This window comes from Cyclopterus lumpus, chromosome 17 (assembly GCF_009769545.1).
Source record: "Cyclopterus lumpus isolate fCycLum1 chromosome 17, fCycLum1.pri, whole genome shotgun sequence".
In the NCBI taxonomy this organism is placed as follows: domain Eukaryota; kingdom Metazoa; phylum Chordata; class Actinopteri; order Perciformes; family Cyclopteridae; genus Cyclopterus; species Cyclopterus lumpus.
The window spans coordinates 19,487,101-19,499,992 of NC_046982.1; the positions used below are offsets into that span (position 1 = coordinate 19,487,101).

The 12,892-nt window shown below is 46.4% G+C and overlaps 1 protein-coding gene across 2 annotated transcripts in view; it reads right to left on the reverse strand.

Annotated features, from left to right (window-relative positions):
* Positions 1–12,656, reverse strand: part of LOC117746458 (adhesion G protein-coupled receptor L2-like) — a 57,946-nt gene extending 45,290 nt beyond the window's left edge. For both annotated transcript variants that reach the window (XM_034555596.1, XM_034555597.1), the window contains exon 1: positions 12,549–12,656. In XM_034555596.1, coding sequence (XP_034411487.1) covers positions 12,549–12,624 — 76 coding nt within the window. In that variant the 5' untranslated portion in view covers positions 12,625–12,656. The remainder of the gene's footprint in view (positions 1–12,548) is intronic.
* Between the last annotated feature and the right edge of the window lie 236 nt (positions 12,657–12,892).

Here is a 12,892-nt window from a genome sequence, read left to right on the forward strand (position 1 = left end):
GGAGTGACGGGTTTATCACGGCAGCCGCAGACGGCGGACAGAAAGAATGCATTTCACGGGGTTTAGAAATTCTGTAGCGGAGGGTGAGTCGTGGTTTGGGCCAAAAAACACCCTCGCGGACACTCGCGTGCACACGCCATCTGCCTGCGTAACTTCCTTCCTTTTTTTTTTCTCGGCTGGCTGTCCGCTGACTCTGTCCATCTATCAGGCCGGCGTTGGCGTAACGGCAGGCTGCTGTCAACGGAGGCCGAGCGATTGATTGGGCTTGTGCCCCGCCGGCCTCCTCCTCCTCCATCCTCCGTCGGCCATACGGATCTCCGTGGTCAGAGGCCTCGCACTGCATCAAATAGGGGGAGTATCTGGACCGGACTGGTGACCCGGAGGACAAATTGCCTCTTCTCCAAACTGCGGATAGTCTCGGTCTCATTGATGACTGTCTTCACGACTTGTCACCGAGCAAGTGATGACAAATCTATGTAAAAAAAGTAAAAAAATATATTGCAGAACGAGAGCTGAATTCAAGCGAATATATTTTTGGTCGACTTCACTGAATGCTGCTTAAGATCTTAGGGATGAAGCTCAGAAAGAAAGAAGAAAAAAAGCCTGAGACAACAAAGGTTTCTGGATGAAGGTAGTCTTTCTGTGTTGATTTTCTGGGTTTAAACTAGTTTTGCAAGATCTTCTTTTCTTTTCTTTTTTCGGAAAGAGAGGCGGATTTGTTTGTGTACACAAATGTCAATGTCTTTGGGAGGTACGAAAAGCTTTTCATCTCTCATTCTCTGCTTTGTTTGACTGCTCAACTCAGTTGAAGACTGCGACAGAAGGGCACCAGCTTCGGGGAAAACGGTGTCGAGAAAACTGCAGGAAAAAATCCATTACACGATCCTCGCTTGTGTGTGTAAAAAAAAAAAAAGAAAAAAAAAAGAAGGACGAGAAAGACCACCTCTCTCCGTGTCGGTACCTTAGATCAACGTTGAATTGCACAATCAGAGAGGGAATTGAATAGTGCTTTCATATGACCACTTAGTCAAATTGCCACGGTAGCCCCTTTGACTTCGCCATAATTGGCTGTAATCCCTGTTCCTGGCCTTGTTGACACGAAGCCTTATCATGCATTCTGGTCAGGGAGTGACTGTGAGGAAAGTAGCTTTTCAGATTCCTCCCCCTGAGCTGCCTGCTAAGCCGTCTATTGAGCTCAGGAGAGCAAAGCAAGGGGCCAAGGACTGCTTCACAATATGTTGGATGCTAGGAGTTTCTCTTCTTCTCCAGCCGACAGCTGATAATTCACTGGCGACACAATCCCCCCCCCCCCCCCCTCCTTCCCTCATAATACATATTTTGTTTTCTATCAACACCCTTGAAATTGGAAGTGGTGCCGTGGCTCAGATGGGTGCATTCTGAAACCATCCACAGAGTTATACTCTGTGGCTTTTAAAAAACCCCGGAGATGAAGCGAAAAGATAATAGCGGTTTTGGTGTCGAGATATTGCCATTTGGCGAACTGCGAGCGCCGGACCGTAACGCACATGTGGAGGTTCATCTTTGCTGCTCTGTGCGTTAGCAGTCCCGATTAACCTCTAACCCTACAAAGTCCACCGCCTCCGGACTTCAGACGGTGGGAGGGAGAGAGAGAGAGAGAGAGAGCTGGAGGATTGTTTGATGAGTCCAAAAGAAGAAAAAGAAAAGAAAATGCGGACCTTTTTTTTGGAGGGTAGACAGAGTGGCGTGGGCTGGCACAGACAGAGAGAGCAAAGGCGTTGGTTGACGCTTGTCATCCTCCATTAAGGTTCCTTTGATTGGCCTTTGTGGTCCTGGAAACGGCAAACAGCTGCATGCAAATGGCCCTGTTTCCCCATGGCTGGCCCCCATTGTTCTGGGCTTGGGTTTGACAGAGACGCTTTCTCTGCAGCATAAAGGAGGGTGTAGCCTATAGTCAAATAAAAGTGCCCCCACCGTGGTCGCAGCAGGAGTACTTCAAGTTTGTTTGTCTTTTTATGTTGTTTTATACCCCATGTTACTGGTAGCCAACATCTTTGGAAGAAAGCGAGGCTCCTAGAGTCAAGCTTTTCCTCCAACAGCGGGGGATGCCTCCGTAATCCAATATCCGGAGTGACTGAGTGGTCTTACAGCATGTTTTGCTCTGGTGGAGATTTTCAATTGTAATTCATAAAGTAGGATAAGGGAGAGAAAAAAATATGTAATTCTTAATAATAGGGAACAAAGCATCATCACAGTTGTGACTCTTCTTTCCAGCTCCTTTGTTCTTTACTGCAGAGTTTCTAATCGGTCCAGTGGAACTTTTTCTTTTTGATTGCTGGCCAAGGAATAAAATTATCTTTGAAAAAAATAAATAATTCCACAAGGCCATTGCAGATGAACCTTTTTACGTATTAAATAACATGTAAGTGCACTTCACTATCCACGCACGTGCCTCTGAACTGACAAACTAAAACTCTCAAACTAATTCAGCTTGCACAGTACAAAAGACAAACTCTCAAAACGTCCATTGCCACATCCCTTAACTCTGTCAGGCCTCCAGCGTCGCTGCTCGAAATGTGTGACACGTCGCACAAATGCAGTACATGACCGCCCATCAGAAGTGAGAGGCTCGAAGGGGCCGAGGTGGGAGATGAGAAGGGAGATTTGGGATTCACAAAATAACACCTGCCTTTCAAATGCAGACAACAAGCCCGAGAACGCGTCTCGCATTTCATTTCAACCCCTTCGCAATGCGGCGAAACACTGACAATCTAGTTGGACATATGGCACCATTTCCCATGACACTTTAGTCCACCTTGCTGGGAATCGTCTCAAAAGACTGTCAGACAAGACCACAAACCCCGGGGCTACTCCCGCCTTTCCCAGACAACTGCTATCAGACACTCCTGATTCCGATATGAGTATTCTAAAATAGAAACTGGCAACATTGGAGTCCATTTGTGGTGAGATGAAGCACTCTGAGTCGTATCTCTTCCCTCCTTCTGGTGATAGCCTCCATGAATCCAGCTAAAGCCACTTCCCATTCCAAAGCCGCCCCCTTTGTATTCATCGCCACGGCCTTTCCTTTGCTAATTCATCTCCTGAACGTTTTACGAAGAAAAAAAAAAAGAAGAAGCAAAAAAAACAAGAAGGAAAAAACCAGCAGGTGGGAAGAGAGAATCACAAGCTCCATGTTGACACATGTCTCGTTGAAAGGATTTGAGAGTTTTTCATATTGCCGAGGATGAGAGTGACAGACCCCGCTGCTTCCTCTTAACTCCTCAGGTGGGACGTATTTAGAGAAAGCTTGATCACAAGCAAGCATTTAGAGATAAAAATCCGGTCTTTACAGCCTGGGTCTAATTGGCATTATTGTGGCCATTTTGATGACTGCGTCATGCTAACGTCAAATATTGTAGAAGTTGCATGAGCCTCCGAAGCTTAAACGTACATTTTACCTAAATCATATGACATGAATACATACAACATTGTTGTCTCTTTCTGAAAGTAAACACATTGCGTAACCTCCTGGAGTAGCTTTGGCAGGTAGCTACAACAGCTGTCAATCTATCAGCACACTGGTTTATCTGCATCGCCGAGCTGGAGACTGTTAACGGGAAGAAGAGAGAAATACGCTGAAGGAACCGACATACTGTTTCCCCTCAAGATATACACTACGATACAATAAGTAATAAACGCAGACAAAAAGGCAAGTTGCCGGCTGGCTAACCAAACAGTTAGCAGGACTAACCTGGCTAATCCAAAAGGCTAAAGTCTGTGTTTTAGCTGGACTGAAGGATAAGCGTCTGAAATGATTCATGTGGTAACTATTATATTTTAGGGAGGCCCGTGCTGCTTGTTCCCCGGCATACATTGTTTTGCCAGAGTCACATTTCCTGAATTTCTACAGCGGCGGTGGGGAGTGTAAAGTTACCGTAAAAAAATTTTTTTTAAAAAGAGCCACAATCGTAAGAACAAGGCCCAGAACGCCCCTTTAAAAACATGCAGACCCCCTTGATGAAGCGTCTAACAGTGTACACAGAATATTTTTTTAAAACGCACACACTGTTCTATTTTGATGTCTGGAATTAAGACAACTCGCAGACATTTTTTTTTTTTTTTTGAAGTTTTGCCACAACCGATGCGCAGTCGACACGGTGGATTACTTTTGGTTCAGACGGCTCAGCTGCCGAGAAGACTGCCGATGAAGAATCCCCCCCCCCCCCCCCCCGAGGGAGAGAGGGAACTAAAGGAGAGGAAGAAGAAAAAAAGCCTGGCTATAATGTTTGTGTCTTAATTTGGTGGCAAGAATCAAGGTTTTCTCCGATTGGTTGCATGTATCGCTGTGAGCGCACATGAAAGAGAAACAGGGGTAGGAAGTAGGGGCGAGTCATTACACGACTAATACATACCGCGTAATCCTTTAAATGTAAAGAGGGTCAGTGCTCGATATAAGTCAGAGTGACAAGACATAAGCAGATAAATAGGCGCGAAGTCTCGGAATGAAGCAAAGTATAATTTGACACCTTGTGTAGTCTACTGAGAAAACAATCCTGTCATAAATAACTGCCACGGAGGCTAAACACTTGGGAGAAGAGAAACGGTTCGACTGGGAAGATGAAAACACCTATATGCTCCTGGGGGAGATCCACTTTGACAGAATTAGTCCATTGCTTGTTACAATATATAACATATTGTTGCATCCCCTTTTTGAAGTTGATGAAACATGCCTGAAAGAGGTGAGTTAAAGAAAAACCCTCCCAAGTGCGGCAGGGGTGTAGATTCACAGGTTTGATCCGCCCTGAGTGATGCTTAACTCCCCTTAAAGCCCACATTTTACCCTGTGCACTTGAACGCCCCCCCCCCCCCCACTGGATTTTCCGCTCAAGAAATTGTCTCAGAATAAGTCAGGTGCTTCCCTCAGGGTGCGGATGAAGTGGATGAAAGAGGAGGAGGAGGAGGATGTGGGTTTGTCTCCATCACATGCTTCGTGTCTCTGTTCTTGTTTGCTGGGGCAGAGTCCTAATCAACCCTCCTCGGCACGGACCTGCCTGATCAGAGCCTGAGGCCCAGGAGGCTTTTTACCCAAAACGTCACGCAGACGGGCCCGTCGGGAGAAGCTACCAGCTGGAACACGGCTCACATGAATAATGAACCGCGGACTACCAGGATGACTAGAAACCTAGATCAGGGGCCTTCGAGACGAGACAGTTCCGATGAGGTTGACTGCGGTCTTTATTCTTTACGCGGAGCCTGAAGTAGCCTTTTTAACGCAGCGGTGCTATCACTTCCACGGCACGGGAGTCCATTTCGGTGAATTTCTCCCGTCTCCAAATTGAACCCACTTGTACCAAAGTGGATGGAGTGGCGTCGTAGAGGTTGTGTTTACGCAGATCAAGTGGGGCACTGCAATTTTGCTATTCATTTCGGGAATACAATGGCGTTTGTGGCTTTAGCTGGTGCACACACACACACACACACAAATTAAATAAAAAGCCTTTTAAAAAAAAAAATCTTTTATCTCAAATGAAACTTTTTAATGAAATGAGGCGTCTGTGCTGGCTGAAATTAATATGGATCCTGAGCACCTGCTAACCAGGCTTATCTTGCTTTGGAAACTTTAACACATTGCATACGCTGCACCAGAATCTGGACTAGTGGGCAACACAATATGAAAAATGTGCTGGTCAAACCCACTTGGGCTCGCTCTCCAGTTTCAGGAAAATAGAGTAGCTACGTGCGTACGACAGGGAGAGAGTCACTCCGACCTGCAAAGAGAGGGTCCACGCAGTGGTAGCGCAGCTAGCATCACCGCTAGCAGGCTGTGGGTGTGTTGACATAGAGGTCGAAGTGAACTCCTCCCAGCAGTGCTCATACAAATATAAATAAGAAGATTATAAGAATGAAAGAATGTAAAATATCATTTGAATCTTAGACAAAAGGACATTATGTGTTTATGGTTGGTTTTGGAGGGGGGTTGCCTTGCTTAAAAACAATTGTTTGCTACTACTGTCATCATCATACGTCTAAATTTAGCATCACAATTTCTCCAAAAAAAAGAATTAAGAAATGCGGGATGTTGCTCAACAAACTTTTGTGCACCGTTTCTTAACTAAATTGTCAAAAAAACAAAAGAAATCAAGCTCGCTTAGACCGCTTAACGGTGACGTCGTAGCGTGACTTCCACGCAGGTGCGCCATTAGCCAAGCTAGCGAGGGCTCCTAAGTATGTTCCTAAATATTTGCCTTGTGTTTTTGGCCGTCTCCATTGAAGCATGTGACTCTTTGCTTTTTTGCCCCTTCGAGAGTCTCCCATGCATACAAAGACGTTGCTAGGCCACTGTGAGTGCATCGTGCACACACTCCCCCATGTGACTGTACATACGGTGCAACGGGGGAAATCTTTTACACGGCTCTTGTTTTGGAAGTCTCTCGCAGATCTACCGGGAGGAGAGAAAAAAATTTAAAAAATCATCCAGGCAACATTCCTTGGCAATAACCCCCGCTGCTATCCCTGGAACACTGACCACTTTGATTGGCTTGAGCGTGGTGACCTTGGCTCCCCCCCACCCCCTCATTCCCTTTTCCAATGCTGATAAGAGATGCCCAGACGGGGAGATCTTGATGACGGACAGCTTCCTGCCCCTCGTTGTGCCTCGCGCACTCAACGGGGGGCTCTGCGCTACAAGGGGGTCAATACCGATAGCACGAGGCAAACAAAAACGCTCTTTGTGCTTTGCTGGGGGGGGGGTTTCTCTCCCTGCTGCGCACTTATTCAATTTCCTGCACGGCAGGAGAGTGCTTTCCTTATCTTTGACTGTTTATACCTGTAAACCCGGCTGGTGGCCTTTTGTTTGCAGGTGACCCACCCTTAGGTGACATTTAATTCCTGGACACAAAAAAAAAACCCCGGTGTGGTCATGCTCTACGGCACCGCCTCTCAGCCTGAGGAGATTACTAATACAGTGAAGGCAACAGAGCTGCATTCATGGCCCGTGAGATGTAGCGCACACACACACACACACACACACACAGAGAGAGAGAGAGAGAGACCCAACCCACACTATTAAACCGGTTTGAAATCATACGCAAAAGTGATCCTCTTATCTTTTTTTTCCCTCCTTCTTGAGAAGGCGCATGTGAGGAGATCTCTGCGCACATTTGAAAACACACACACACACACACACACACACACCTGTGACACAGAAAGCCCATTTACTGAATCCATCATCATTTCCTTCATTGATTGCCATCCTTTTCACTCTGTCAACATTAGTTTTACCACATTGTGGAAATCAGAACCAGAAAAAAACGAATAAGAAAATGTGGGGACCTGAGCCGTTGTGACATTTTTCTGATATGGAACGAGGAAGACAGGTTGAGGCAAATGCATCATTTCTTTTTTTTTAAAACGATTTTCACAGCGAGTGAATATAATTGAGGTGTCCCCCCCCCCCCCCCCCCCCCCCCCCCCCCCCCTGCTCCCTTGCAACAGCAGGGGTCTTTTTTGTTCAAATGGCCTTCATGTTCTTTTGCGCATAAATCTGTCTCCAAAGTCCAGTTTTCTTTAACAAATGAATGCTCAACATGTATGTCACGATTAGGAGGGGGGGGGGGGGGGAATACACATCTGGAGTGGTGCTGTGGTGGAAAAAGAGAATTAGCTGCCGCAGGTATTTAGCGAGAGCAACAATCTGCTTTGATTGCCAGAGCACAATGTCCCTTTGGTGTTAAATGTTATACCGCATCCTTTTGTTTGTGCACGTGTGTGTTTAGCTCTCGTGCTTTTTGTTCAAATGAAATTAGTTCCGACGTGCCTCCCGGCTATTTTCGCGAACGTTGAACCGCACTGAGATCCGACAGGTTCTCGTTGCCTCCGTAAATACTTCTGCGTCTGTTCCCGAACCTGATTTATATTGTTGGCGAACACCTCCCCACGCACACAAAAGGAAAGGGGGGAAAGAAGGAGAAGAAGAAGAAGAAGAAGAAAAAACAATCTACAGCTTTCTATATTGTAGACTTGATTTTATTTATTTTTTTTTAAATCCTTCTGCTTCCACTCAAGATTAACTGCGTGACTTTGTTGTGACAGCTGAAGCCTCCTGTGAAGCAGACGGCCCGCCGAGCAAATCCAAAAAGTTGAGATTCAGAGGGAAAAACTACTTTGTGGCGTGTAAGCGGGACTCATCTATTATTTGAATTAGGCCGCCTGGAGTAAAGAAGAAAAAAAACACACGCAAAAAAAAAACAAGCGCGGACAGCATTTAAGAGAGGAGAGAGTGAGGGAGGCATCTGCTCCAGTGTTTATACAACGTGTTACCATAAGGGGTGTGAATGGAGCCGCTCCGGGACGAGAGATTTAAGGCATGCTTAACAAATGAAATCAAACTGTCAGAAAACGGTTGCCCCGAGCTCATGTAATTAAGTGTTTGTTCATCAGCTGGCTATAAAACAACAACTTTTACAAGCGCGTCTTGAACACACCATAAAACACAATCTTCTCCCCTTAAGGGAAGAAGAGCTTTCGCTCTCACATTCTCATATCGGATGGAACATTTCTTGCTCCTGTTGCTTCGCCCCCCCCCCCCCGCCGGAAAAAATAATATATATATATACAAAAATAACGCACTCAGGAAATCGCTGTTCCAATAAATCCAGGATGACCCTATCGAGGGCGATATTGCATTTCATTTCCTCCGAGTGCAATGCTGATCCTGGAGATTCATGCGACTCGTGCCTCATTTCCATCTCGTGCTTTTTCTCGCGCGATCCAACAAACTTCTCCAGGTGCGCGCCCGTTATTAAAGCGCGCGGGGGGGGGGGGGTATTGTTGCGCAACACAGGGAGGGGAATACACACATCCGGCGCTCTTAAGGGGAGCTGCACGGTGGGGATTGTGGCAAACGCTGACATCCATTCAATCCAGATGATGAACCCCTGCGCTTTTTTCTTGAAACGCTTCCAGTTGGGCAGAACTTTCATGCACGACTGATATATCGCTCTTCTTCTTCTTCTTCTTCTTCTTCTTCTTCTTCTTCTTCTTCTTCTTCTTCTTCTTCTTCTTCTTCTTCTTCTTCTTCTTCTTCTTCTTCTTCTTCTTCTTCTTCTTCTGCTTGCTCTCACCCCACAGATTGGCCAGTCATCTGTGAATCTCCCATGGGGTTTAAGCTGATAATTCATGATCGCCCTGCCACGGAAACCACCACCCCCCCCCCCCCCCCCCGCCCCCCCCCTCCCCGCAGCATTCAATATGAATTATAAAATGATGAGCCAAGCATATCAATGGATGACAGACAGGATGTGTATGGCCCGGAGCCAGAGAGGAGTTAGAGAGCACAATAGCTTCCCCCATTCAGTCCAACCCCCCCCCCCCCCCCCCCCCCACCCCCACCCCCCGGGGCTGGAAATGCCAGTGTGGCACGAGGGAGGGTCCTCCATCAGCACAATGTACGGCACTGCCCGGGACCAAATGTTGCACTGAGACGTATCGTTAACCTCTACGACCTTTTTTTTGTGGGGGGGGGAGAGAAACACAAACACGCTGGTATGTTTAACCAAAGGAATATTTCACAATCCTCCTTCGAGAGAAATGAAGTGTGTTTCTCCAGAGCCTCAAAACTAGCGCAGGAAGAAAAGAAGAAAAAAAATCTTTGTCTGGAAATCTATTAATGGGGGGGGGGGGGCATTATTCTTGTTTATTCTCGATGATTAAAAAAAAAAAGAACTGCATGTAAAGCCTGTCGTTCGGTGGGACCTCGACAAACACTGCCTCTTCCCTCTGATCCCCGTCTCTGCAGATATGACACAATCCACTTTCATCTTCTTCTCTTTTTATTTTATTCATTTTTTTTCTCTCTCTTTTTTTTTTTTTTGCCGCAATATTTAGATACGAAGGCCCGCTCTCAAAGCGTTGACACTAGACTTTACAACATAATCCCCCTCTACATCTGTCTTTCTTTACTTTAAAGACTCCGATAACAGCTCCGGTTCAGATATGCGTCTGTGCACTTGCCCCACCTTTGTGCGCTGCTCCCCTTTGAAACGGGGTCGTCTTCTTTCACATCGGCAGACGGGGCGGGCGGAAAAAAAACAAACATCTGAAACTAATCTTGATACCTGCGTGACCTAGTTTGCCGGCGCGGCGGCGTCATTTCGTAGATACGTTACATGAAACGCCACGAATGATGAAGAAGAAGAAAAAAACTGGCACATATGGAGAATAAAAAAATTAAAAAAAGTCTGTATATATTTATATTCCATTTTACATATTAAAAAGGCAAACCTTTTCCTGCCTTACTACACATTAAAAGCACCGAACTGGCACAGGGGCGACAACAGTGTCATCACGTCTTAAGTTGAAATGACGAACTTGTTCGCAAACAGTTGCATATTTAGACTTCCAGCAGCCACAGAGCCGCATTAGCATTCCTTTGGAGTCGTATGTCTGGCAGCCGGGTGTATTTAAGGCCAATAGTCACTCTTTGTCTTGGTCTCCGCCCACTCCTGAGGGAGATATCTGTCTCTCCGGCTCCTAAACGTTCCCCACGTCGTCTGTCTGCGGGTGCTGTGCAAACCTGCTGCAACAATAAAGTTGCTAAACAATGAGCTGAAACTTGCACACAAAAAAGGCTCCATAAAACCAGGGGGGGGGGGGTGGGGGGGGTACAGATTTAGATAATTCACCATGGAGGTTCATCACTATGACATTATTCAAGTTACTACAAGGAAGTGAACTGAAGTCACTCGGTTTAATGCAGATGCCTCTGTGAGACCTTCACACGTAATCCTTCTATTGAGTTGTTCTTAATGCTTTCGCTGAAAATGAAGATAAAATCATGCAGGTTTAGCCTTCAGCTCAGACTCCAGCAGTTACACTGAGAAAGATGTTAACGTTGTAAGTCGGAAAACACGGAAAACTGGGAGCAACCCGCCAATCACCGTGTAGCCCCGCCCTAAAGCATGCCCTGCTTTATGGTCTGTTTGACTCTAAATGGACCATGATTTACTAAATGAACGTCACGCTGTATTGAAGAAGAAACTAGAGATTGAGACCATAAACTAATGTTTACAATGTGTATACTGAGGGAATAAATCAAGAGGGAAGTAGAGTCATCTTCTCATAGACTTCTATACAACCGGAGGAGTCGCCCCCCTGGTGGACAGTTGAGAGAATGCAAGTTTAAAAGGCATTTACGCACTGGCTCCACTTTTCAGACCCGGGAAGGTCGGCGTCCGAAAGCCCAGCGGAGGGAAGGTGAAAGAAAAGGAGAACCCGAAGTTCAAGTTCAATATTTGTATTTATTTATTATAGCCGCTTTTTTTACGGATTATAACATGAACTGAAAGCCCGATAGCAGTCGATTTCATTTCGATCTCGCACAAATTGTTAAGAGTTTGTCTCAACCGAGGGCTGACTGGTGCTCGTTCAGCCCGGGCCGGGGTGGGAAGTCAATACCAGGAGGAGAAAAACACGCCTTTCCATTCAGCCATGTCAATGAGTTATTTCAAAGCGCCAGGAATGTTTTTGGATGAAAGCGATAACCTGATTATACTCTCTCTCCTGGTGAGGGACAGGAGGTAATTACCGAGTAGAGTTTTTTTTTTTTTTTTTTGTGTGTGTGGCTGGCACTACTACGGTGGAAGCGTAGATCATAAGCGGCGGGGATGCGGGCCCTCAGGGCCGGGACGGGCTGAAGGTGAGTGGCATGTGGATAGAATCAGATATTGTTTTCAGAGGGAAAGACACACACACACACACACACACACACACACACACACACACACACACACACACACATTCCTTTATTGATGTATGGGCAAATATGCATTCTAGGGCCTGAGAGCCCTCGCATCAACTGAAACCCAAAACCTGAACTTTCTGCATACCAAAGCAGGATTCCTCTCTAAAAAAATCCAACAGGGCCATTCAACTCGAGGCCAAAATCATAGGGCAATTGTTCCAATGCCAGAGTAAGACTCTTTTATATGATTGCTAATCCACACCAAAAAAGGCTGCTGGTATAGCCTGCTCCGTGGCAAATGTGTCTTTGTTAACAAATTGCACACCACCGGGCAGACCCCCAAATTAAACTGGAGGCAAGAAGGGAGAAAGGAGAATCCAAATTGAAAAAAGGAAGACCCCCAAAATAATGTGCTTCAACGATCTATCTTGTAATCAATGCTCGGCGGACGAGTGTGTGATTTTGGGTTCCTTTGTTTCCCGGGACAACGGGGAATGAAAAGAGGGGGCTGTAATGATCATCATTAAAGCAGACATACCAACATCGGTGCTTTTGATGAGGCAGACGGGAGTGTTTTGTGACAATACTTGTAATTACAGACAAATGTACTAATCCAAGGAGTGAGGGAAGGAACTCGAGGAGCCTCGCACGACAATTAAAAGCATTGACGCAGATTTCCCCCCCCCCCTCACCCTCCCCCGGTTCCCGAGTCTGACGCTAAAATCACGCTTTTGATGCTTTCAGGGTACAGAATGATCTGTTTGAGGTCAAAAATAAAAATCTCTTCTCATGGGTACAAAATGTGTGAAGCTCCCCGTCGGTCACTCACCTTGAGAACAGTGGAAGCAGAGGAGGAGCAGCGAGAGGCAGCGGAACATCGGACGCCTCCACGGTGCGGACGCCATGTTGGGCGGCGGCGTTGCAGACGATCCGGGGAGCCTTTTTTTTAGGGGTAACGACGGCGGTTCGGCGCGTTGCCGCGGCCGAGCGGGAAGACGGAGTGGCGGCGGTGGCGGCGGCGGTGCTGGGTAGCTCACGGAGAAGTTTCACCGGTCGTCATCTCATCTGGAGGAAGAAGAAAGAGCATAAAAATGGAGGAAACGGACGGTTATCTTCAGCGTCATGGCAACCGCGGGTGCTAATATTATTTTTTATTTTTTTTGTGTGCTTGAA